The 25,946-nt window shown below is 40.6% G+C and overlaps 1 protein-coding gene across 4 annotated transcripts in view; it reads left to right on the forward strand.

The window, feature by feature from the left end:
- Nucleotides 1-25,946, forward strand: part of LOC147018599 (SLIT-ROBO Rho GTPase-activating protein 1-like) — an 89,133-nt gene that overhangs the window by 37,994 nt on the left and 25,193 nt on the right. For 3 of the 4 annotated variants that reach the window (XM_085898426.1, XM_085898425.1, XM_085898428.1), the window contains 6 exons: nucleotides 3,581-3,682; nucleotides 3,775-3,969; nucleotides 11,290-11,374; nucleotides 13,860-13,887; nucleotides 15,344-15,446; nucleotides 23,415-23,475. In XM_085898426.1, coding sequence (XP_085754552.1) covers nucleotides 3,581-3,682; nucleotides 3,775-3,969; nucleotides 11,290-11,374; nucleotides 13,860-13,887; nucleotides 15,344-15,446; nucleotides 23,415-23,475 — 574 coding nt within the window. Of the gene's footprint in view, nucleotides 1-3,580; nucleotides 3,683-3,774; nucleotides 3,970-11,289; nucleotides 11,375-13,859; nucleotides 13,888-15,343; nucleotides 15,447-16,294; nucleotides 16,326-23,414; nucleotides 23,476-25,946 lie in introns of all 4 variants that reach the window. The other variant, XM_085898427.1, reaches the window with a different exon arrangement.

Consider the following 25,946-nt stretch of genomic DNA (forward strand, 5'->3'; position numbering starts at 1 on the left):
CAGGGCATTAGCAGAGATGAATTACCGCACATACGATACATCACTATGACGTCATATCAATTTTTATGATGTCATTCCTATTTTTTGACATTTTTTGTTTCACAACCCAGAGTTTTCATCGGATCTTCGTGAAACTTGCCATGTATAAGCAGAAAGCCCATGCGCAGGCAGTAACCATCTCCGATTTTGGAAATTCTTCCTTGTTGTTTCACAACCCAGAGTTTTCATCGGATCTTCGTGAAAGTTGTTGTTTCACAGCCTACAGTTTTCATCGAAACTTCCTGAAACTTGGCATATATATGTAAAAATACCCTGCGCAGACAGTAACCATCTCCGATTTTGAAAATTCCTCCGAGGAAAAAAGTTGACGTCATAATATCGTCGCTAATGGAAATCGCCTATACCATTATCTCCGAAACTAGGCAAGCTGTTCGAATTTCGTTTGCGGGAATCAAGCCGGGCATTAGCACAGATATAATTTATCCCAAACCTGATACATCGCAATGACATCATATTCGTTTTTATGACATCATCATTCGAGGACGAGGACCTTAGCTCATTTGAGCTTGTTGATGATGTCATTGGTGGCTTCGTAACGACGTCATAATTGCATACGTAGGACACTTTATCGGATCAGTATGAAAAATTTTGAGTGTCATCTCGGGCTAAATTTTATAGGGGGGGGGAATTGATGGCATCATCGGTCATGTGCTTTGGCAGCCACCTTGTTTTTAACATAAAAACCTTCAAAAAATTTCTTCTTCGAAATGGCTGAACAGATCGAGGCAAAACTTTACAGGTATGATCGCCTATCCATGAGGAACAAAAAGTTCTCCATGTATGATGTCATAGCATCGGTCACATGGTTTGGCAGCTATGCTTTTTTTGATGAACAAACCTTTAAAAAATCTTCTTGTTCAGAATGGCTTGACAGAACAAGGCAAACTTCACCTACATGTTCCCCAAGCCTTGGGGATATCAGGGTGTTCACAAATAATGAAAAGGTCAGATGGTCTGGCAGCCATATTGGATTGAACAAAAATCTTTTAAGAAGTCTTTCTCTTGAACCACTTCATCAATCAACGTGAAATGGAAGTTATGATACAGTAGTCATGGGGAATATATGTTTTAAATTTCAATCTGATTGAACGCATGGTCTGGCACCCAGAATTATTTAATATTTGGAATCTTGGTTCAGGGATTTAAATCAAACTTGGTACAAGTGTGTATATTAATGTAATAATGGTGGCAGAGGCATACCTCGTGACGTCGAAGAGTGCCCTTCTAGTTCATGAATTTAATGGGGTACAATGGTTAAATTGTGGAAAAAAATACATTGTTAGCATTTTCAGATTACAGGAATATGCGTTTATTCACAGATTTTTATTATGGAAACATAAAAATTTATTCCAAACTATAAAATGTTCATATGTGTGGCATCCAGTGGCCACACCCATTAGGCCTTTCGCCTGAGAATGAAACCAACCGGTGATTCGCCAGATTTGAAACTATGAGGAGGTATCATTTCCGCTCAAAACCAACGGCGTTGGCTCCTCTCATTTCTATTCCCACCAAGGACTGCAGATCCAAGATGGCTTCCACACTCGATGCATTCCAAGGAAACTATTTAATCATAAAATTAATGGGGAGTAATGTTGCAAAAAACAGAAAACAATTGCAATAAGCAAGACTAGGATAATGAATATCCAAATCAATTAACCCCACATGAGATGGAGGGACAAGACAAGCATGGGCGGAAACTTTGACCAAAACAGAACTTTGACTTTGTTTCATTTTGTGGTATACACTGTCGAGGCTCATATGAGAGTTAACACACAGAACGTACAACAAGGGGAGCAGGAGACAAGAGGGGTGGGAGAGGAAAGGAAAAAAAACAGTGGGGAACAGAGACATTAGGAGATCTGTGGAACGGAGAGGGATGGGGTGGGGGTACATAGGGTAAACAAGATGGACACTACAGAGACTTTCAGGTCCCTACGCGACAGGGACTTTTAGGTCCTTACACGACAGGAACTTTCAGGAAGGAAAGCAGGGAATTTGAAATTGAGAATAAAATGAAATAAATGTACTGAGAAACGAAAAGTAGGGTCGACTTTTTCCCCTCACCTCACACAGCCCAACTGGGCTGCACCGTCCAAATATACTGGGGAATGGGGGGGGGAAGGAATGGGGAAGATGGACAATGGAGTGGTGATAGGACATGCAGCTGCATTTCTGAGGTACCCAGACACAGTAGACAAGTCCTCTCCAGCATGCAAAATATGTGAACTGCAAGCAGCTCGCTCCGTTTCTGCTGGATCCCTTTTTCTAGCAACTTCCCATGAACCAAACCATGTTCTGGGCTTTTTATACTGTCCTCCTTCACACTATGGGTTCACTCCCTATCTTCACACATTTTGTGCATTCTCAGCTTCTCGCTGGATAAGCTTTTGGGCATCTCTGTCCGTTCATCGCCTCAGCTTCTTCTTCCTCTCTGGATCGAGCTTTCTCCATCTCCTCTCGTGCGAGCCTCCTTCTCATTGGTCCACATTTGATTTGGTCAGGTCCATGATGCAGCTTGTGAGAAATGTTGCTGTCTCTGAGGGAACTTCAACACAGACCCCTCCCCTCTCTTCATGCACCCAAGGCTGCGAAGAGAGCCCCCGCTCCTTCCCTCGCGCACAAGCATTCAATGTACAGTGCACCACTGTATCCTGCCTGTGCGATGTGCCGGACCCCACCGCGTACGGGGAAAAGTGTTGCACTTCGTGGCATGAACATGCATGTGAGAAGGGACACAATCCCATTCAGTGAAGGTAATCCAATCGGCCTGAAGGATTAATGACCACAGACAGACTGAGTGTGCCCAATTAAACAATGCATGAATGGAGCGGCAACGGAGAAGGATGCAGATGGACTAACAGACAACTGAACGGCTCCGGGGTTGAAGGGAAGACTGATGGGGTGAAGGGGGGATTGGCAAAATGAGGTTTGGTGAAGGGGATTATTGGTGGATTGAGAATGGCAAAAGGGGGATTATTGGAACGGACCAATGGTGTTAAAGAGTTATCGTTGAAAGGAGCAGAAAGGGGGGGGGGGTAGGGGAAAATGGACCGATGGCTAAAGGAGGGATTATTGAATGGAGCGGGGAGGAGTGGTCAGGTTATCTTTTAAATAATACCCGTGAACCCGTTGGGTTCCCGTTGTAACAGCAATTGTTGAAAAAAATCATTTCAAGAAAAAAAGAAGATAGCTCCAGCGAACTAGACCGCCGAGGTTGTTTGCATTGATCAAATACTCCCGAAGAGTACTTGGCTGAATCGGGAATTGATTTTTTAATAATTTTTTTCGTTGCTCAATTCGAATGAAACTTGATACTGCACACCGCAGGAGAATGGTGAGTATGGTGGCCCTAAAATTTTTGCGCTATCTTGTACTGTTTTGGCTGTATTTCGGGAACATACATACATACAAGATGAGAGTTTTAGTAATGTATAGATTGAGATGAAGCCTTAGGTTATTTTTTTTTTGGTGGAATCATTTTCTCTTCGGTGTATTTTTATTCTTGCCGGATTTTTAGGTTTGTCAGATAACAGCCCAAGAGCCGATACAAAGTGAGCTTGTGACGAGATATGAGGGGATCAAGCAGAGGCTGACGGGCCTCAGAACAGAAAATGAGGAGGCAAGTTGTCATGTTCTGTGACCATCATACTGGACTTCATCTGATGACAACAAGGGAACCTAATTATTGGTGTTTTCGCATTTCTTTACCAGGTTAAGAAAACTATGGATGCCAGCATGCAGTACTTGCATAACCTAGTCAACACAGATGACTACAATGTTTCAAGTTCCTTTCAGGACTTGGATCCAGAGGGTTCACCTGTGGCATCACCTCCTGAACCCTTTGGAAGCAAAGCAAGTCTTGCAAGTCGGCACAAGCAGCTGGAAACGGAATCCTTTTTTCTGGAGGTATGTGCTCCGTGCCAGCATGAAGTAAACTGCACTCATCCTTTCAATACTAGTGACAATTGGTGTGGGCAAAGGATTAGGTGTTCGGCAAAAGATTGGCAGATGCAGTTTAACATATAGAAATGCAAGGTGCTGAGAATTGGTAAGAACAATGAAAATAGAGATGACATGATGATGTAAGGAGCAGTCTTGGAGTGTGTGACACAGGAGAAGGATCTGTGGGTGGTAAAAGACATGAGGGTGAGCAAGACAGCACATTGCCAGGAATGTATCGGTGAAGCTAATATAGTTTTAAATTGTATTCGTACGGAGATAAATTGGAAACCAAAAGAGGCAATGTTAACACTGTATTGGAATGTAGTGCGGCCTCATTAGAATACTGTGTAAAGTTTTGGTCACCACATCTAAGCATAAAGCTGCTATAGAGAGGTTACAGTGTAGAGCTACTCGATTGATACCAGGGCTCGCTCGACTAAGCTATCAGGAGCAGTTGAAGGAGACAGGACTTTGTACATTGGAAATTAGGTGATTGTGTGGGGATTTGATTGAGATGTCAAAGATAATGAAGGGTACGGACAAGATTGGTGCAGTGGAGTTTTTCAGCAGAGTGGACAATGTTAGGATCAGGTGTCATAGCTTGATGGAAAAGAAGATGAGAGGACAGTTTTAAGGTCGGGGTGTTTCAGTCTGAGAGTGGTTGATGCATGGAATGATCTCCCTGGAAAGGTAGTGGCAATGGGGAGGGGGTGGATAAGTTTAAATCTGAATTAGATAGGTGCCTGGATGCATTGTGGTGAGGGATATGGGGGATATTAGCAGAACTTGTTGGGAGCTTGTACAGTATGTGGATGGGTGATGATACTGGGATTGGTACAGCACAGATATGATGGGCCAAATGACGTCCTCTTACACCAAAGTTCCTTGTGTATCTTTTCTGTATAGTGAAAACTATCGTTTCACTCCCCATTCTAAAATTCCCTATCCACTTCTGCTGTGTTCCTCCAGAAAAGTTAGTTCAGACTGAATGCAAAGTTTTGAAAGCTAACGTGTGTGAACAGAAGTCAGTACGTCAAAGCTTCTTACAAGTTAATCAGTTGCGACAAGAGATATGAGTACGAGTTACATATATGTGAACATGACATAAGAATTTTTTTGTATACAAAATCTAGGCTAATAAAAACTAGGGGGAAAAAATGTGAAAAGAGAACTTACTGGCAGTAAGGTAGCAGGGCAACAGGCAGACACAAACAAAGGTATGAACAAACAGCGAAAACAGTAGAGAAAGGAAGGGTGGAAACACAGAAACCTGCAAGGAAGAATATTATGTTAGTTGTGATTAACTGGGCTGGATTGCAGGTAAGGATGTCAGATGAAGTGAGTTGGTGGTTATACTGCCAACTGGAAGCCCTGGGGAGAAGAGTGCAATTGAACAGCCTCACGGAGGCGGTTCCACAAATAGGAGAAAGTAGGCATGCATACCGTTGCTGCTCTGACGAGTTTCACAAAAGACAGCATGTTGTACTTCACAAACATATTGCACGTCTATCTGTGAGTGTCAATGAGCATATAAAATGAAGTAAATGCATGAGAAAGGATATTTTACAACACTTGGTAGTTGGTGTCATGGATGGTGTTGTTGTTTGTGTGCTTCTTTCGTGTATGATGGCAAGAATAATTTAGAATGAAGCAGGAGACAGACGCACATGCATACGCACATGCACACACACACACACACACACACACACACACACACACACACACACACACACACACACACACACACACACACACACACACACACACACACACACACACACACACACACACACACACACTTATCCTTTAAGTAATAGATGAGGAAAGAAAACAGTGGAGTTGGGCTGTCAAGCTGAATTTTGAGCTTGAAGAATGCGTGCATCCTGGAGGAGCTTGGGAGCAGAGTAGGGCTGAGAGAGCACTGGGAGCAAAACGGGACGAGAAAGCAAGACAGTAATAACCAGAGGTAGCCACCCTATGTTATTTGAGAGCAATCGGCCTAGTACTTACTACAGCAGGTATCAATAATGTTGAAAGCTTAGATCCCACAGAAGCTAGGAGAAACAGATTTAATGTGGTGGCAAGAACCTATGGGAGAGGGCATTACTCCATTGAACTATGGACAATGCCCATGTAGGCTGTGAGAAATTGTGATTTTTATTATACGCCTGATATATATATATATATATATATATATATATATATATATATATATATATATATATATATATATATATATATATATATATATATATATATATATATATATATATATATATATATATATATATATATATATATATATATCGGGGCGTATTATGTGATACCGGTCGTCCGTCCGTCTGTCTGTCTGTCTGTCTGTCTGTCTGTCTGTCTGCACTCTAACTCCCAAAGTTTTCAACTTTCACGTTTCATATTTGGTACATAGGTACAGACTGTGGAGACGTGTCACGACATACGTTCGTCATCTAAAGTGGTTGCCATGGCAACCAAGATGCTGTTTTCCATCCGTTCCTGTCTGCACTCTAACTCCCAAAGTTTTCAACTTTCACGTTTCATATTTGGTACATAGGTACAGACTGTGGAGATGGTGTGTCACGACATACGGTCGTCATCTAAAGTGGTTGCCATGGCAACCAAGATGCTGTTTTCCATCCGTTCCTGTCCGCACTCTAACTCCCAAAGTTTTCAACTTTCACGTTTCATACTTGGTACGTAGGTACAGACTGTGGAGATGGTGTGTCACGACATACGGTCGTCATCTAAAGTGGTTGCCATGCCAACCAGGGTGTTGTTTTCCATCCGTTCCTGTCCGCACTCTAACTCCCAAAGTTTTCAACTTTCACGTTTCATATTTGGTACATAGGTACAGACTGTGGAGACGGTATGTCGCGACATACGTTCGTAATCTAAAGTGGTTGCCATGGCAACCAGGATGCTGTTTTCCATGTCGTAGCACAATTCTGTATATACTTTCTTGTTCGGGTGTATATTGTGCTCACTTGCACTCTTGTTCAGGGAATGACTTGGAAGGATGGAGGATTCACAGTCTGTGGCTAGCTTTGAAGGCCTACTTAAACATACGGTCAGCCCAGGAGAAGCTGCGGCTGATGTAAGACCTATAATTTCAAAAGATAGGATCTATGACAGTAGTTGACCATGGAAATAGGTGTATTCATTTGATGATCCTTTTTGAGCCACGAGGTGAAACTGAGATTTGCCAGGATTGAAAGACATGTTCCATTCTTCAGACCAGTACTTAATCAATTCCAGATTGCCTGAGTTACACAGATGCTACCTGCTTGTCAGTGGGATTGGGGTGCTGTCCAGCATAATGTGCAGTCATTTATATAAAAAAAGGAAGAGATGGTTTTCCAGAGTGTCAGAAAGGTGATTTATGTATACGAGGAACAATATTTACTGCCGAAGATGCTGGATTGCCCAAAGGACTGTCGTGGGGGCAGTCAAGCCTCTATGAAGAGAGGAGAGGATTCCTTTGATAGCAATGCGTTGACAGTGTGATCAGTAATTAAATCCAAGTCCCTATATTAAATATAGAAATCCCACCTTGTTTATGTAAATAAAACATCAAAATATATTTTTTCCCAAAAGGCCATTTATTGCCGTTTTAATTTGTGAACATCAAATTTCAACATGAGCTCCTGCATTCTCTGCACATTTTTTTTTTTCAATCCTACGACAACATTTACCACTGAACGCCAAAGAAACTCCTTTGGCAAATTGGCAAAAACATTGTGGATAGAACTTTCTAATTTTCTCCAAATTAGTGGGTTTTCAGGCATACACTTTTTCTTTAGCCCATCCCCACAAGAAAAATTGCACGGGGTAAAATCATGACTTCTGAATGGCCACCCCATCGGTCCTCATCGCCCAATCCATCTGTGTGGAAAGTGTGAATTCAACCATTTATGAACTTCATTTGAGAAGTGTGGAGGCGCACCATCTTGCATAAAAATTGTTTCATCTGTGTTGTTCCATTGCTGAAATTTTGGAAGAACAAAGTTCCGAAGCATTTTCAAGTATTTGTCAATTCATTGTATTGTGGAGGATGTAAAATACAATGAGTTGTATTGTTGAAGTCATGGGTTTGACTGTCGTTTCTGGATCATTTCCTAATGAGTAATGGCAGTTATAAGTGAATTCCACACATTTGTGCCGAATATAGTGGAACTTGAGTTATTAGTGAAATCTATCCATTTATCCACTCCAATATACACTGGTGAGCCAAAACATTATGACCACTGACAGGTGAAGTGACTAACATTGATTATCTTGTTACAATGGCACCTGTCAAGGGGTGGGATATATTAGGCAGCAAGTGAACAGTCAGTTCTTGAAGTTGATGTGTTGGATGCAGGAGAAATGGGCAGAATTAAAGACCTGAGCGACTTTGACAAGGGCCAAATTGTTATGGCCAGACGACTGGGTCAGAGCATCTCTGAAACTGCAAGGCTTGTGGGGTGCTGCTGGTCAGTAGTGATGAGTACCTGCCAACAGTAGTCCGAGGAGGGACAAACCACAAACCGGCGACAGGGTGTTGGGCACCCAAGGCTCATCGATGCACGAGGGCAACGAAGGCTGTCCCGTCTGGTCCGAACCGACAGAAGGTCCACTGTGACACAAGTCACAGAAAATTTTAATGGTGGTCACGGGAGGAATGTGTCACAATCCACAGTGTATCGCACCCTGCTGCGTATGGGGCTGCGTTGCCGCAGACCGGTCAGAGTGCCCATGATGACCCCTGTCCACCGTCAAAAGCACCTACAATGGGCATGCAAGCGTGGGAACTGGACCTTGGAGCAGTGGAAGAAGATCGCCTGGTCCGATGAGTCCCATTTTCTTTTAGATCACGTGGATGACCGTGTACGTGTGCGCCGTTTACCTGGGGAAGTGATGGCACCAGGATGCACTGTGGGAAGACGACAGTGGAGGGAGTGTGATGCTCTGGGCAATGTTCTGCTGAGAAACCCTGGGTCCGGCCATTCATGTGGATGTCAATTTGACACGTGTCACCAACCTAAACATCGTTGCAGACCTGGTACACCCCTTCATGGCAATGGTATTCCCTAATGGCAGTGGCCTCTTTCAGCAGGATAATGCACCCTGCCACACTGCACACATTGTTCGCGAATGGTTTGAGGAACATGATGAAGTGTTCACGGTGTTGCCCTGGCCTCCAAATTCTCCAGATCTCAATCCGATTGAGCATCTGTGGGATGTGCTGGACCGACAAGTCTGATCCACGGTAGCTCCACCTCACAACTTACAGGACTTGAAGGATCTGCCGCTAATATTTTGATGTCAGATACCACAGGACACCTTCAGTGGTCTTGCAGCGTCCATGCCTCAGTGGGTCGGCGCTGTTTTCGTGGCATACGGAGGACCAACAGCATATTGGGCAGGTGGTCATAATGTTTTGGCTCATCAGTGTAAATGCAAAATCGGTGCATGCACACCAATGGTGTTCCCACAATCCATTGGGAAAAATGGCTGTCAACAACATATCGTTTTGCCAACATGCAGTGATTGAATTCCTCGTGAAGGAGAAAAACACAGCTGCAGGTATCTACGGCTGATTGAGTCAGGTGTACAGAGATGTCTGCATGGGTGCAAGCAGTGTCAGAAGGTGGGTGAAACACATCAAAAACATGGACATTGCAGATCAGCCACACTCTGGTTGGCTGAGAAGCACCACAACTGAACGCAACAACCAGCAACGAATCCAATGGGAACAAATTGTCCGATATCCCAAGGTTTCTATCATGTCCTGTACGGCATGGTGTCCTACGCCTACCTGTGCTGTGCTCTCCCTAACCATCACCCTTTGGTCCTCACTGATATCTGGAACCCACAAGTGCCACTTGCCACAAGGACACCTAGTGTTTTGCCCCACCAATCATAAACGGAAGCATCACCATTGTTTTAAGCAGTCGGCAGTTCTACAAATGCGATTACTGAAGTTCTCCAACCTAGACAAATGCCGCGATGACACAATCATGACTGCAAACCCAGAAGGGCCTCGAGCAGTGCAAATATGCCAAGGTCAAATTTTGTCACTAAGGCCTACAAAATCTGCAGCCACTAGCAATTATAGGGCTGCTGCAGTATTTCCACGGTCACACAATGTAGCAGTCACATATGTTTTTATTTTTCGGGGAGCCGCACGGGGTATTTAGAAATTGTGGAGAACGAAAACGTGGGGGTGCCGTACGGTCTTTGATTTGATGTCGCACGGTGACCTTAGGGCGTCCCTGCGGCGGCCATAGAATTTTCAAGGCAGACGCAGGTAGCCTCAAGATGCCCGCAGGGGGGCCCTAAGGTGAACGTGGGGCCAGACGGACAGTAACGAGTGGATATATATATATATATATATATATATATATATATATATATATATATATATATATATATATATATATATATATATATATATATATATATACCAGTTCTTTTTCTTACGGCTTGTCGAATTGCTACGGCCAACGTAGAAATGAAAAAAGTTACAACTCCGCGCTATAATTCCACGGTGACCCCTACGGCCTGTATAAGATAGCCATACAGCGTAGGGCCACCCTGAGGCCACCTCAGAAACTCTGCAGCCGCCGCACATTTCTGTCAATTCAGGGGGGAGGAAGGTACGGCCGCCGTATCCGAGCCGTAGAGCAAATGTGACTTAGGCTTAAGCAGATGAAAAGCAAAGCTTCTCACTAGTTTTGCCCTTATTGGAGCTCATCAGGGCAACACATCACTGCTCCATCCACACTGTAACTTTGAAGCCTTTTGGTGTATATACTAGTTAATTATATATATATATATATATATATATATATATATATATATATATATATATATATATATAACACACACACACACACACACACACACACACACACACACACACACACACACACACACACACACACACACACACCCTTAAGATGAACTACAATGGGCCATTTTAGGCCCATCAAGCTTGCTCAGTGCATACCAACCTCTGGCAGTTTGTGCGTGCTTTTCCCTTTTTAAATGTTGAGCAACAAGCAAGAAAGCAGCACATACCATTTTAATGTCTTTGGTATGACTCGGCTGGGGTTTGAACCACCAACCTCCTTGACTCAAAGTGGATGCTCTAACCATTATGCTACTGAGTCTGGTGTCCTTTGTAACCACTTATGTGAGGTTAAAAAAACAATTCTTTCAAGAAATATACAGAGCATTGCCCAATTGCGCACAATGACAAATCCTACTTTGACTTATTTGCAGAAATTCAAGACATTCATGGCAACGAGTAATGTCATCACGAAGCTTCAGGCAAAACAAGAATTAATCCAGAAGACTCTCGGAGAGGGTGAGACTGAGCTTTGTAAAGCCTGCCTAACAGTCCTTTCCAAATGGTAGCTTGCTTGACATTTACAAATCGGAGAAAACAACAGGGAAAGGGTAATTAAATGCAAAAATTTAGAGCATCTTCGAACACCTGATTCTTAAAAGAGAAGGAAATGAAACGATGTTGTGGCATTATTACTCGTGGTGGAACTGTGAATGCTTTGTGAAGCGATTCTCATCAGAATTGCAGAAGTGGTTTCTCTGACTTATCGATTTTACCATACAGTAATGTGGTGAGAAGGTTGGTGGGATCACTTTACATTTGCACACTCACCCTTGAGCAGCTTGTCTTGCCTGCATTGGATGATGGATAGTACATGCCCATCAATGTGTGTACCATCCATCAGAAAGACATCAAGCCAGAGTACTTGTCTGCCAGCACTGGTCTTCGGTGGGCATTAAAGATCCAAATGGTGTCTGTCATGAAGTGTTGGCGAGTTGTCGCCGTCACCTTGGCTAAATTCCAAATTGTTTCCAGGCTTGTCTCCCAAGTATTTACTTTATGGTGGTGAAACCTAGACAATATACAATAGTCAGGAGAGGAGACTCACTAGTTTCCATATGTGATATACCTATGTCACATCCTTGGTAACCTTCGCATAAACTAGCATGACAAAGCTTCCAACTTTGGAGGGGATCCTGTAAAGGATGAACATGCCAAGCATCTTAAAACATACCATGCATCATGGGCTGCTTAAATAGAGGTGTCTTCATTTTGTCTTCAAAATGCATGGTCGTACAGGAAACATTTTGGGCTGAATTTAGGAAAGGTGTTTAACAGTTAGACATGTTGTAGAATCGCAAATCATGAGATGATCACCCATTCACTGAAGAGTGATTATCTAATGCTCGATCAAAACCTAATCACAAGTGTTTAAATATCAAAGAAACTTTTACACGTCGGCGAGGGCATGTTTAAGAATATGTTTAAGGTCTTAAAGCAAACATTGCTTGGCTTATAATTGGTACTTTACATGGGATGGTGAATATGGATGCATTAAAAGTGCTTGAATTAGCTCAAGGGGAGGCAGAAGAGGATAGGAATAGGGCAGATCACCGATGTGCATCAAGACTCTTTGAGGATAGATGCAATCCTCTGTTATATACTGTCACTCACGTTACTCATCACTCACGTTACAAACTTAAGCCTCTTGTATATAATTATCTGTAAGCTCTACAGTTATATTACATTTATTTTAATTGGCGACACAACTAGTCGAAGGAAAAATAACACAATCTTAGTTGAGCATTGGTACATTCAGAAGACAGATTAAAAACATCTTTTTGTCACTCACATTACATACAAAATACCAGTAAGATAACTGGCACTGCAGGGAAAGTTTGATAATTAAGGTATATAAAAATATACCGTTTGTTATAAAATGTTAACATCTCTATTTTCAATATATTATACAATATAGCTGATTATACTTCAATGCTAATGCCTGGTGTTGGCTCAGTGGTTATGTGGTGGCTTGGGATCCAAGGGTCCTGAGTTCAAGCCTTGTTGCCTGCTGAATTACTTCACCAGGGGGTTGGCTCAGCCTGCCATCCTTCCAAGGTCGGCAAAATGAGTACCAGCTTGCTGGGATGATCGAGTCATTCGAGTGTCCTGTGTCAGAGTGGCGACCCGTCCAGGATTGTGCCCAATAGCCAAGGAAACTGCTTCGGCAGCACCGACGCTCTGTACAGAGTATGGTTCCAATGGATGGATGGACTTCAATGCTGGCTGGGAAAAGGGGTCCTGTTTTATTGTTATTAGACAAGAGAAACAGGAAAAAATAATAGGAGGCATTCAAAATGTTGATTTTTTTCCTATATTTTAATTGCCATTTATGTGAAACATTGATTTGTTAACCTCAACATGCACATTATACAATTCACATTTGGATATTTGATTTTTTTTTAGAGTCATGTCCCAATTTCCACGAAATGACCCATAAGATAATGCAACAATGAATTTTCTGATTTGACATTTATGGAATGTATGATACATGTCATGACATGTATCATATTGTGACATAGGTATATCATGACTCCCATAATATATATATATATATATATATATATATATATATATATATATATATATATATATATATATATATATATATATATATATATATATATATATATATATATATATATATATATATATATATATATATATATATATATATATACATATATATTTGCAATAATTCATTAGATATTCACATAAAATGTAATCCATTAAAATCTAATCGTGCTCAATTCAATTGTTTTGAAGTGACTGAGTAATACGTGAAATATTTATTCAGGAGAAAGAGAAGGAATAAATAGATGAGGCAGTGGGAGAACATTTCCTTGATTACTTTATTATATCAGTATCGAAGAATTAAGGAGAAGCAAATAATGTTGATTTATACAAAATCTCCAATTTTTATTTCTGTCTATATTTCTTTCAGATGAAAGCAGCAGTTCCTCTTCAACCAGGTATTTGTTCTCATAGAAAGTATCTGTTGGTGTCTTATTTTCAGCTTTGCCTGGAGAACCTTTGCCACTTTGGCAAATTATACCCAAATTTATACATCATCTTTGTGATGACAACTGATGAAATTTCATTCTCTTTTTATTGTCACTATGAGAGCAACCACTGGATGGATGTTGATATTATTTTAGCAAATTGTTTTTATTAATAATTATTTTTCCCTTCATTTTCAAGAAAACTTTTAAAGGGCAGGTGACGTGTTTTTGTAAACTTCAATAGTTTACAATGTTAAAATGCTCAAATGTATTCGTATGATGTTCATTTCTGTGAATAAATTGGGAGCGTTTATTAATCTTTATATCACCTACTTCTTTTTTTATTATTCATGCAACTTCACTGAGCTTTGTCCTTATGTCTGATGCATGGATTTGTATCATGTTTCTGGTATGTCTTATCTGAAACTGTGTTTGAAGTTTTTATTTCGCATATTTTGCCTTGTGCTGCATGTTGGTTTATTGACATTCTAATGTTTTTACACAAACTGTTCACACTGTTTTGCATATACAAATGCTCTGTGCCAAAATTAATGGGTTTTAAAAACAATACTTTAAGATTTTAAATCCTCTTTTGACTTGCGTGCTTCGTCTTGGACTATTATTCTCACCAATGACGAGCAAATGGATTTTCAAATTACTTTTGCATTTTTGAGATCAGATTCTCTCCAAATTATATTCACATGGACCATTCTTGAAATGTTACAAATGAAGAAATGTTTTGTGTTTTATTAACTTTTTAACTGGTTCAGTAAGTAAAAGTGATTCCAATACAATCAGTCGTGTTTACTATCAGCTGACATTCGGTCTTTCTTTGCTTTGTTTCCTTTTGGTGCAGACATTCTTATGGCCTGGCTTTAATTTCTGCAATTATTTATGAGAATGTTTGAATTTGGCATGCTTGTAATACATTAAATAGCTCGTTCAATTCAATGCTTCCCATGATAATGCCTCCCTCTTCCACTCTCCCCAACATTCCTTCTTATGATGCAACCTGATTATTATTATTTTTTACGGAGAACTTTGGATGAGGAATCACTATTCATTCATGACAGCTGTGAAGATGGGCATATGACAAAATTGGCTTGATTGAGTTCAATTTCGATTTTAGTTTTTTGTTTGATAACCAAAAATCATATCCTTGCACTTTTTGAAGGGTTCTTAAACATTTCATGTGTGGACCCTTTGACCATTCATACGACTTGATTTAATCATGAACAGCATTTTTTTTTAATTAATCACGTTTTTTGCTTTGTTTGATTTTTGTAAAGTCTTTTACACTGTTTCCATTAATAACCCTTCATCGAGGTCATTGTTGCTGCTGCTGCTGCTGTTATTATTATTATTATTATTATTATTATTATTGTTGCATGCTTTCTTGCATTTTTTTTTCGTTTTGCCCATGTAGGCCTCCATCCATTCCTCCCAAACCCACAAAATGTAAGCGTCTACGTCCCTGCTCCAGGGTGCCCATAAGCTTGTTTTGCGGTGACCTGGACTCTTACATTAAGGTATTTCCACCACAGGTGTGCCAAAGCTTTTGTCTTGAAACACAGACAGACGTAAGAGGTTGGATTTATTTGAAATTTGAAACCTCTCTCGGCTGTTTGTTTCCCCCTGATTTTGAAAACCATTAAATTTCCAGTACTCTACTAGAGCTGTGTAAAACTGTTTGGTCTCAGGTATTTTTTTATCCTATTTTTATCATTCCTATGCCAATCTGTGTAGCTTTAGATATGTAACTCAGGTGTCCTGTACAAATTAAATAGATAATTCAAAATTGGAAATTCCATCTACTACAAGGAAGCTCATGAGATGTTCTGGTGACAAATTGTAGGTGATTTCTCCAAAGGCAAAAGTGATACGATTTTAAATTATGTGCAGGTATTTTAATGATCAGTATACGTAATTTTCAGATGCATTAAAGATAAAGTCAAAAATTTGCTTTCATACTTTTCAGCTGCACGCCCACACCATCACACTCACATGCTCATGCCCACACGCCCATGCCCTCACACGCACGCATGTGCACACCTTCACGCCTGCAAAACGGGGGTGCCTTCACACAAACAGACACACACACACACACACACACACACACACACACACACACACACACACACACACACACGCACACACACGCACACACTCACACACACACACACACACACACACACACAAACAGACACACACACACACACACACACACACACACACACCTGCTACTTCGTTCAGCAGTGGCTTTGACAATTAGGCCATGCTTATGACCTTTTTTTCTGTTCCTTTTCATTTATTTCTTGCTTTTGTTGCACTCGGACTACTCTACATCCTGCTCTGCCGATGCTGCTGCTTTTGCTAGGTTGCAGCATCGCATGAGGCTGAAAGCACAGGTATCAAACTTGCCACACACATTGCTAATGCCATTGCATAATCTCCTTATCTTGATGTTGCCTTTCCACTTGCACAGTTTAGCTGAGATTTTCTTTCTGTCCCCTTAGGTTAAGCAATTACTGTTGTGAACATGCAGTCCAAAACACTTCGGTGCCTTTCCAAGATAAATATTAAATTGCCAGAGAGATGCTATTATTACAAAATTTTACAAATGTGTGCAACTTTGAGGATTCTCTATTTTTCAACATTGTTTGCCACCTTAAGCTAAGTAAACATATTCCCGGGCTAAGTCTGTAAACTATGATAAGAAGGTCAATTATTCAGGCTCTATCATCAGATAGTCAATTGTATCTATTATATCTCATTTTTGCACTGTGCATTCGTCGATCATTGGCACTGTTCACCATGCATTTCAAGTGAACCTCAAATGAGATGTCACTTGTGACATTATTGACAAATACACATAACAGAGAAACTAAATTCAAATTTCCAATACCTGAGAATGACCAGATCTCATCATTATCAATATATTTTCACCTTATGCATTTGTATGTAAAAATGCATCATGAAGCAGCGAAGGCAACTTGAGTTACTTTCCTACTCATATCTGTGGACACCCAAATATCTTGTCTTTAGAGGTACCTGATTGGCTGTGAATAACAAGCGACAGTAATTTAATCATTAACAGTGTTTAATATCTCTTTTATGATTAGACTTCTTAAGCACAGGACACAGATGGGTAGCAGTGGTCCTTCCTCACATACAAACACCCTGCTGGTGAGCACTACATTGATTAAGGGAGGATATATAACTCTCCATGGGACCAAAAGCTTGCACACCATAGTATAAGGTTGCCTCAGCTCGATTGTGCAAATGGAATATAGGCCCGGTGAATTAAAAACCGAGCACATCTTTCATAAAACCCTGTGTTATGTGGTCACTGAGTTATTGTCACCTTTCATATTTGACACAATCCAATAAATGTATTGGTAATTTCTAGTGGTCAAACTGCATTATCCAGTCATTGTTTTATTTTGTTTAATAGGTGACCATGTAACATAGAGTTTTTCTACATCATGTTGATTAAGATATTTATTATAATCCTTGAAACTCCCCCATATCAGCTTGAAACCCCCTTTCATTTTCATTTAAATTTTTGATGTTCAATAAAATACTCTTCCAAGCTTACCTGGATTCATCTGAACAAATCCATTTGGATTATCTTACCACCTTCATAATTTCCTTGTAATGGATACAACCTCATTGCACGAAATGCCTCATACATGTGCGTTTGCCATTCACTGCTTTACTCCACCATTGGTGATGCATTTCTTTCCAACAGAACTTCTTGTCACATGTTCCGGTGTATTATTGTGGTGGAGAAGGGTGTGGTTGTGTGATTGTGGTTGTATATTAACATTTAAATAGCTATTTATCGTGTTCTCAAACGAAATATTCAAGAGTTGCACATGATTCATGTTTGTTTTGCTTCGTTGGAAATATCTCTTATGACAATTAAACACGAAAAATGATAATCCAAAGTTGGCAAGCACAAACACTTAATTAATTTCCAATAAAGTAGAACACCTTCTTCATGGGAGATGTTCACCTCTACACCACAGCAATTTGAGAACTCAAACACAATACAATTATCCAGAGAAAACTAATTTTTATATTTCTAATTTCGTGAGACAACACAGCCAGTGCTATACTCAGTTATCTTTATCATTGTCACATCCTGTAAACATAGGAGCAATACCTCTGGGTGCTCACCTGGTAGTGGCTGGATAACATAACCAGGCAACCACTTGTAGGCATGGATGACCCACAAAATATGTAACGGAGAAGACAGTAAATACCTATGAAATTTTTTTAATGCCGTGAACAAATTTTGGTAAATCATGAGTGATGAAGGTTGTAGTCAAGTTTCATCAGAATTGTGTGTCGTTTCTGAGAAGAAAGCAAATACATCTTTGGGGGAGGGGGGTGGGCAACCTCCCCATAAACTCCCTTGTAAACTCCCTCAGTCGACCCCCTGAGATCCCGATTTAAAATTTTTTTTTTAATGCCATGAACAAACTTTGGCACATCACAGGTGATGAAGGTTGTGGTAAAGTTTCATCAGAATTGCATATGTCGTTTCTGAGTAGAAAGAAAATACCTACTGTATTTTGGGGGGGTTAACCCTGAAGACACTCTTGTTTTTCCCGATATATACAGTGTGTGTATATATATATATATATATATATATATATATATATATATATATATATATATATATATATATATATTTTTTTTAATGCCATGAACAAACTTTGGTACATACACAGTGATGAACGTTGTGGTAAAGTTTCATCGAAATCATATGTGTAGTTTCAGAGAAGAAGTTGAAAGCATTTGTGGACGGACAGACGGACTGACGGACAGACGATGCGCCATCCCATAAGTTCCCCGGAACTATGTGCCAGGTGAGCTCATAAAAACAAAGGACATATAAGGAGAGACAGGAGGTCATCTCGTAAGTCATGCCTGTGCCTAGCCCAAATCAAGTTTCAAAATCCCATGCGCTTAATAATAATCTATAATTTTACTTATTTTCAATGTTCTAATGCCATATTCTTACCTTCAACATCAAGCAATATCAAATCCCTTTTGGAAATAACTTTACATCACTTTTAGAATCGTACACAATGGCCGATTGAGATAAATCGTCGGAACTTTAACATCCACAACTCAAGTACAGACAGGACAGCTGACTTTATTTCCCCACATGAATGACAGTTTGTTCCAAAGATGAAGGGCCCCCTTTTGTGGCATTGCATCACAACTGCCATTTTAGCCTCATTCATTTCCTTACGAGAACAAATTCAGAACAAAATTCTTCAACCAGGAGAGGCTGCTGCTTTTGAGACCAGATGTCTTCGAGTCACTAAAGCCAATGAGTCATTAAAACACCATCACAGCCTTCTATGCGTCATGGTGCCTCAACGTTTATAATGTGGAAAGTAGGAAGTACATTTGTATGCCTCCGCTGACGAAGTAGCCAGAGGCATTATGTTTTCGGATTGTCTGTCAGTCCGTCCGTACTTTTCACCATATGTGCGACTACTCATGGAGAATGTTGTAATGACAATTATGATGTCATAGGTCATGTGGTGTGACAGCCATATTGGAAAAAAGGAAAAACTTTGGACCTCTGTATCTCTGAAACTGCTCCATGGAATATATTGAAACTTGGCATATAGCAAGTACGTACTCCCCATGGAAAACAAGTGTGATTTTTTTGATGATGTCATCGGTGGCTTTGTTGTGACATCATAATTGCATATGTCAAACGCTTTATCTGATCAGTCTGAAAAATTTTGAGGGCCATCTACGGCAAAATTGTATGGGGGGGGGGGAGAATTGATGACATCATTTGTCACATGGTTCGGCAGCCATATGTTTTTTTAAAGATACAGGCCTTCAATAATAATGTGGGCAGAGGCATATCTGTTGACGTCGTGACATCAAAGAGTGCCGTTCTAGTTCCTTTTCCTTTCCTATGCAGCACATGGCTGCTGGTTGCATCATTTTCTGGGGGAGAGGGCATGCAGCTGTGCCGTTGCTGCAGTGCTCCCTTGTAGGTTAGGGCAGAAATTTTGAATTTGGCCAGGGTGCTGGCAATCGCTGGCCGACTCTTTGCGAAGGACAGAGTGGAATCTTTAACAGTTACCAACTAATGCTCACAGATGGGATTCCCAGTTTAACATCCATCCGTGGGAGGGCACACACATTGATGAAATGTCTTGCCTGCCAAACAACAGCATGACAGTTTGTACCTGGAGGGAGATTTGTACAAATCCAGGCGAGATAACTCAGAGGTGAGTGTGCACTCATTCTCAGCGATCTTGCCAGCCCAGGAAGTACAAACACTCTCCACCATTATTAAACCGAACATGTAGAATTGATAATTTATTGTTGAAGGACTGTTCCAGCATTCGTGCCTTTTGGCATGAGGGATGTGCAGAACACCTAATTGCAAGTTTCCACGTCACATAATTTCCTCATGCCATAATCATTCAGCACGTGCACCTCGTACACCCTTAAGTTTTTAGGGTGGTACGAGGTATTCTGAGCAAATATGAAAGTTTTTCTGAGACACCAGCATGTTTATCATCCAGAAAACACACCGTTTACATTCTTTAACAATCCATGACAATGCCACATCCACCAGAAAATGAGAGGAATCGAATCATTGTGCATCTTCAAGCAGGAGCTTCCATTAGCCATGTTGTAATGCTCTTTAATGTGAGGAGAGGAACTGTTTATGACCTCAGTATACATCATCAGCCACTGAATCAACAAGAGATATGCCAAGAAGTGGACGTCCCAGGAAAACAAATCCAGCTCAGGATAAATACATTCGCACGACCAATCTACACAATTGGTTTAAAGCTGCCCAGAGAGGACTGCATGGACCTTGCAGGATAGTTGTCAACCACCGTCTTGAGGCGTCTCTGTGATGCAGGGATCCATGCTCATCATCCTGTTCACCATTCAAGACTTGCACTGCGACATATCCAAGCATGCTTGCAGTGATCAAATCACATAGACACGGAGGCAATGGGCGAGTCTTATGCTCAGTGACAAATCCAGGTTTCTCCTTGAAAAGGCATGATGGCCGTGCATGGACACAATGAGCGACATGCCTCAATCTGTGTCGAGGAAGCAGCAAAATTTGAACGTGGAAGTGTCATGATGTGGGGGTGGTATTTTTGAAACCTTTCGAACTTAGAGCAACATGTGTTTTCCACTCTTCAAAAACATGGTCCAGGAATCATTTTTGGGTTAGAATCTTCGATTTTGGAAGTAATAATTACACAAGGACCCCCCTCCCCCCATATTTTATTATTTAGCATCTGTATATATGAATGGAATGTTTAGTTTTGGCATGTGTCTATTATTGGTGATGCTTATCTAAGCTGAAACATATTTTTGACGTCAATGAAGTTGGTTTGACACCAGCGTACTCACGGAAGTTGCGACTCCGAACAACTTATCTGAAAGAGGCAGAAGAAGCTCATGAAGTTCTTAGTGATGCAAAGCAAGACCAATAAAAAACAAAATGAATTGGAGAATGAAATGCTTAAAAAAATTCTTTTTTCTAAAATGGTGAAAAACAAATCCAGCCGAAGGCCGCTCCAAACATATTGTCAGTTTTAGGCAAGGAAGCGTTAAAATATACCAGCTCAACCAAAACTTTCCCATCCCCGGAAAATCAAATTTTCGATCCCGAATTTGATGAAAAAAATGCAATTTTTATCTTTCAAAACGGTCGTACAATTGTAAGATTGTATGATAGTATTTCTCACGAGGAGATGATTGCAGCATATCATATTACACTAGCATATAAAACCTGTCGCTTTGCTGATGCGAATACCATTCTTGGCTGCAATGGTTAATCGGTGGTGCAAGAGCAAAAAAGGATTCCTGGGAGATCCTCCCCTCCATGCGGGGATAACCAGTGTCACAAGTTGGCATTTGCAGTTTTGCTGTGTGTGCCCATGTACCCATACACAAACCACCCTTCCTTTTTTTGTGTCACAAACCTCACTGTGAGCTCCCTGAATCCACCGCCGTTCGATTTATTGAAATGTGTTAATCCGTTCTCAAGTTATAGCATGACAAACAAACAAACAGACTGGCTCTTTTTATAATGTAGGTTTTATTTTTCAGTCTCGCCGTTACCGTTGGAAAGAGCAATGTTCGGCTCAGCTTTCCACCATGCTTATTATTTACAGCTTCTCACAGCCGTCACAGTTCACCAGAATAGAAAAGTGGCTGAATATTCTTTCTGTCTGCTGCTGCTGCTGTATTGTCTGAGCAACTCATGCCCTGTGCTTTCTCTGCTTCCCTCTGCTTATATTCAGGTGTTTTCAACTCGACAGAATGTTTTCTTTGTGCTGCCCGCTGCTTTGTGTAGATGTTTCATCATGTCTGATTTGCTGCCTCTCCATATGCTGTTGATTAATTTCAGGGGGTACAGCTCTTGATTGAATCTTCAGGATGGGATGGCAGAGGAGGGAGAGAGTGGCGCTTTTGTTTTTTGAAATCTATTTTCTGGTCCTAGTTATTGTCCTATTTTACTTTTGTTAATCAATGGAAAAAGGGGCTTGTATTTTGGTTTCTGTCCGTCCGTTATCTCGACTCGAAAATAACTAGATGCAGTTCTTTAGCACATGGGCATGAGGAACGTCAAATATTTTTGTCGGAGCCACAATTCATGGGACATACGATTTTATTTCATAATTTTGGCAATCTTTTGAAAATATCTTACGAGAGACAATAGTACAGCATTGTACATATTTTGGGAACTGCAATTTATGTACGTACACCTTCCCATCTCCACTATCAACACACAACTTTGGATCATTTATTTATTTACTTATACACTTTATTTATTTACTTACACTTATTTATTTATTTATTTATCATTTATTTACTTATTTATCATTTATTTATTTACACTTTACCGTCACCGTTGCATACATACCACGTTGAATGATTTGTTTATTTATTATTCTTGCTGGTTATTATTATACGAGAGATAATTACCACACATATTTTGTATTCTGGCAGATAAACGGTCTGCGGTCACAGTTCCTTTTCAGATTGTCACTGTTGTGGCCATGGATAGAAATTGTTACAAGGAATTGTTTCGGCACAACTTGGAATTTTGTTTTCGCCTTGAACAAATTGTCTTTCAGTGGTGTGTGTCTTATATGGGAGACACATTTTATTTACTTACAAGTTAATCCTTGATCGCCTTGCACATTGCAGAAAAAAAGAAAGAAAGTGCCAAACTCCAAACTGTACACATTGAGCTTTATGCCTCTTGTTGAGTGTCTTGATTGCAGGAGCAAATTTTACGAGTTGTACAATTGGCAAATTTATGAGTTATACAATTGTTTGAATGAATAATCGAGTGTGGGTTGTCTGTGGATTGTGTTGGTGATGGTGGAAAGTATGCGGTGTTATTTTTGACAGTTGGCAGCAATTGTTTAGTTCTTTTATTACGTGTTAAAGTTTGTTTATATTCTTTACAGGAGTCTGGACAGACAATACCGCTTGTGGTCGAGAGCTGCGTGCGATATATCAACCTTTACGGTACGTTGTTATACAGTGTACGTGTGATTATTAACATTTGGAGAATTTGGATGAATTAAATTTTTCTCTCCCGTTTTGTAATTTTAGCTTGTTTGGGATTCAATGATCTGTTATTAGTGATAAAAGTCAAAAAAAAAAAAATCACTCAAATATTTCAATTTTTTTCTTTGCTTTCATCATAGCTTTTCGGATGTTTGTGGAGATTAGAAACGAGAACCAACCGTGCCTTGAAACACAACCACTCCGCAATCAATTTAAAGTCCATTTGACATTTACCGTAAGTTTGTGAACATACAAGGAGATACAGCTAGAAAATAGATGTTGAAATCTGAACTCGACCAAAGAAGTTTTGTTCTACAATCTTCCATTACTGCCACTGTGAAGTGTAGTTTCTAATGAAAAGCGCATTATTACTTATTTATTTACTTTTAATTTATTTTTCATGCTGGCCATCATGGGGTGCCATAAAGCAGTAGAGTGCGATATCTACACCTATAAAAGGCAAAAATCTCTCTCTCTCTCTCTCTCTCTCTCTCTCTCTCTCTCTCTCTCTCTCTCTCTCTCTCTCTCTCTCTCTCTCTCTCTCTCTCTCTCTCTCTGTTCCTTATGCACAGCCACATCTTTTAAGTTATGAACTCCAAACTTGGGGTACAAATACAACTTTGTGTGGAAGGTAACACAGGCTATGTGGCTGCGGCCTCCAGCAGAGGTGTGGAGGGGTGGGGGGAGGGGCATAAATTCTGCATGTAAATGTGTACCATGTAGCACCACCTTGTGGTGACAGCGGGTATTACAACCTCTTTTTTTACCTGGGCAATGCTGAGGTTAAAGCACTCTCTCCACACAGGTAAATTTGTCCCCCTTCCCTTACCCCCACCTGCCTCCCAATGGTGCGGCCTGCCAAACTGTGAGAGACATTTCTAGTGAGAAGGGACATGAGGACGAATGGGGGGACAAAATGTTGGGGGGGGTTGGGTGGAGGGAGCGGGACTTGAGGACGGGGAGGGAGATTTGGGAGGAAGGGTTAAAGCACTCCATGCACGGGTACATTTGGCAAACAAGAAGACTGATTGGTCCGTCAGTGAAGTGACGGGAGGGCTGTGCTCGAAGGGTTATAATATCAAGTTCTGCTGACTTTATAAATGAAATGCGGTTGTGTGAATGAAGATGGTGAATGCTGCAATGAACATACAATAGCTTGGTGAGGACATGACCATTGTTGGTGTGTGTGTGTGTGTGTGTGTGTGTGTGTGTCTGTGTGTATTTTTGTCACATGACTGGACCACCCATGAGTACATACAAAATCATGGGAATTTAGAATATCAGGCTGCCAGAATGCAAGCAGTTATGTGTCAGATCACCAGCATTAAAACAATGCAATCAAACAGTTGAAGGTGATCGATGGTATTCAAATGCACTTATTAATTTGGCATAATAACTGTGCTGAAGCACAAGCGAAGATTTGCATCCTCCCAGATTGCATGCAATTTAAGAGACCCTTGCATGGATAAGAGGAAGTGAACAAATGGCACAAGGTTAATAAAATACGGTATAAAATGTATTGAACAATAAATAGAGAAGAATAAGAACAACAAAACCCACACAATATTGCTCACCTATTGCCCCTCCTATATACTGTTCACCTACCTATGCTATGTAGTAACATGTGGGACAATATAGGGGAACATCAATGGCGAATGAGAGAGGGAGAAAGAAACAAGAGAAGTCCCCCAATGAACCCTTGAAGCAACAGAAAATTATTCAAGGGTGTATTCCAGCTCTTGTCACCTGGCACAAAGATGCTTGTCTTTAATCATAATTAATGGCTGTTGATAAGTAACTTTTCAATTGGCTCGGGAACACAAATGATGCCTTTCACACATGTGCTGTGCGTGCGCTTTCAGAGACTCACTTCCGCAAAGCAGAGCACTTTTAGCCTGCCATTGCACGGGCGATATCCGTAATTCAAATAGTCTTTTTTATACAATATTCAGCATTTAAATGGAAGAATCAAACTGAGGGCAATTTCAAAATGGTTTCACCTATAATTTTAATTCTTGTGTTTCTGGATTAAAATAGGACTCACAAAAATTGGAAATGGTACTTTTTTGGTAATGCTGCACAGCATCGTCTTTCCAATTGCAGCGGTCCATCAAAAAAATCACCAAGCCTGGCATGTTTAGTGTTTACTGCATGCACTCCCGCAAGGTTCACACTCCTCTAACCAGCAGTGATGGTCTCGGATTTGGGTAGTGTGCATCCATCCACAGTTCTCCGGAGCTTGCACCGGTCCCCGTCGTCAGCAGTCTGCACTACAGGCAGCTGCAGGGTCTTAGGCCTGTCGATTCTCCAACTTTTTTGTTGTGTACAGTCACACTTTCTCTACAGCTATTTTTCAAAGTCTTTCCAAATGCTAATAACCACACTTACTGGTATGTTACAGCGGTATAATCAGTGGCTCCGACACTATT

Source organism: Eptatretus burgeri, chromosome 10, assembly GCF_056783735.1.
Source record: "Eptatretus burgeri isolate ZD-2024b chromosome 10, Ebu_testis_v1, whole genome shotgun sequence".
NCBI classification, from domain to species: Eukaryota; Metazoa; Chordata; class Myxini; order Myxiniformes; family Myxinidae; genus Eptatretus; species Eptatretus burgeri.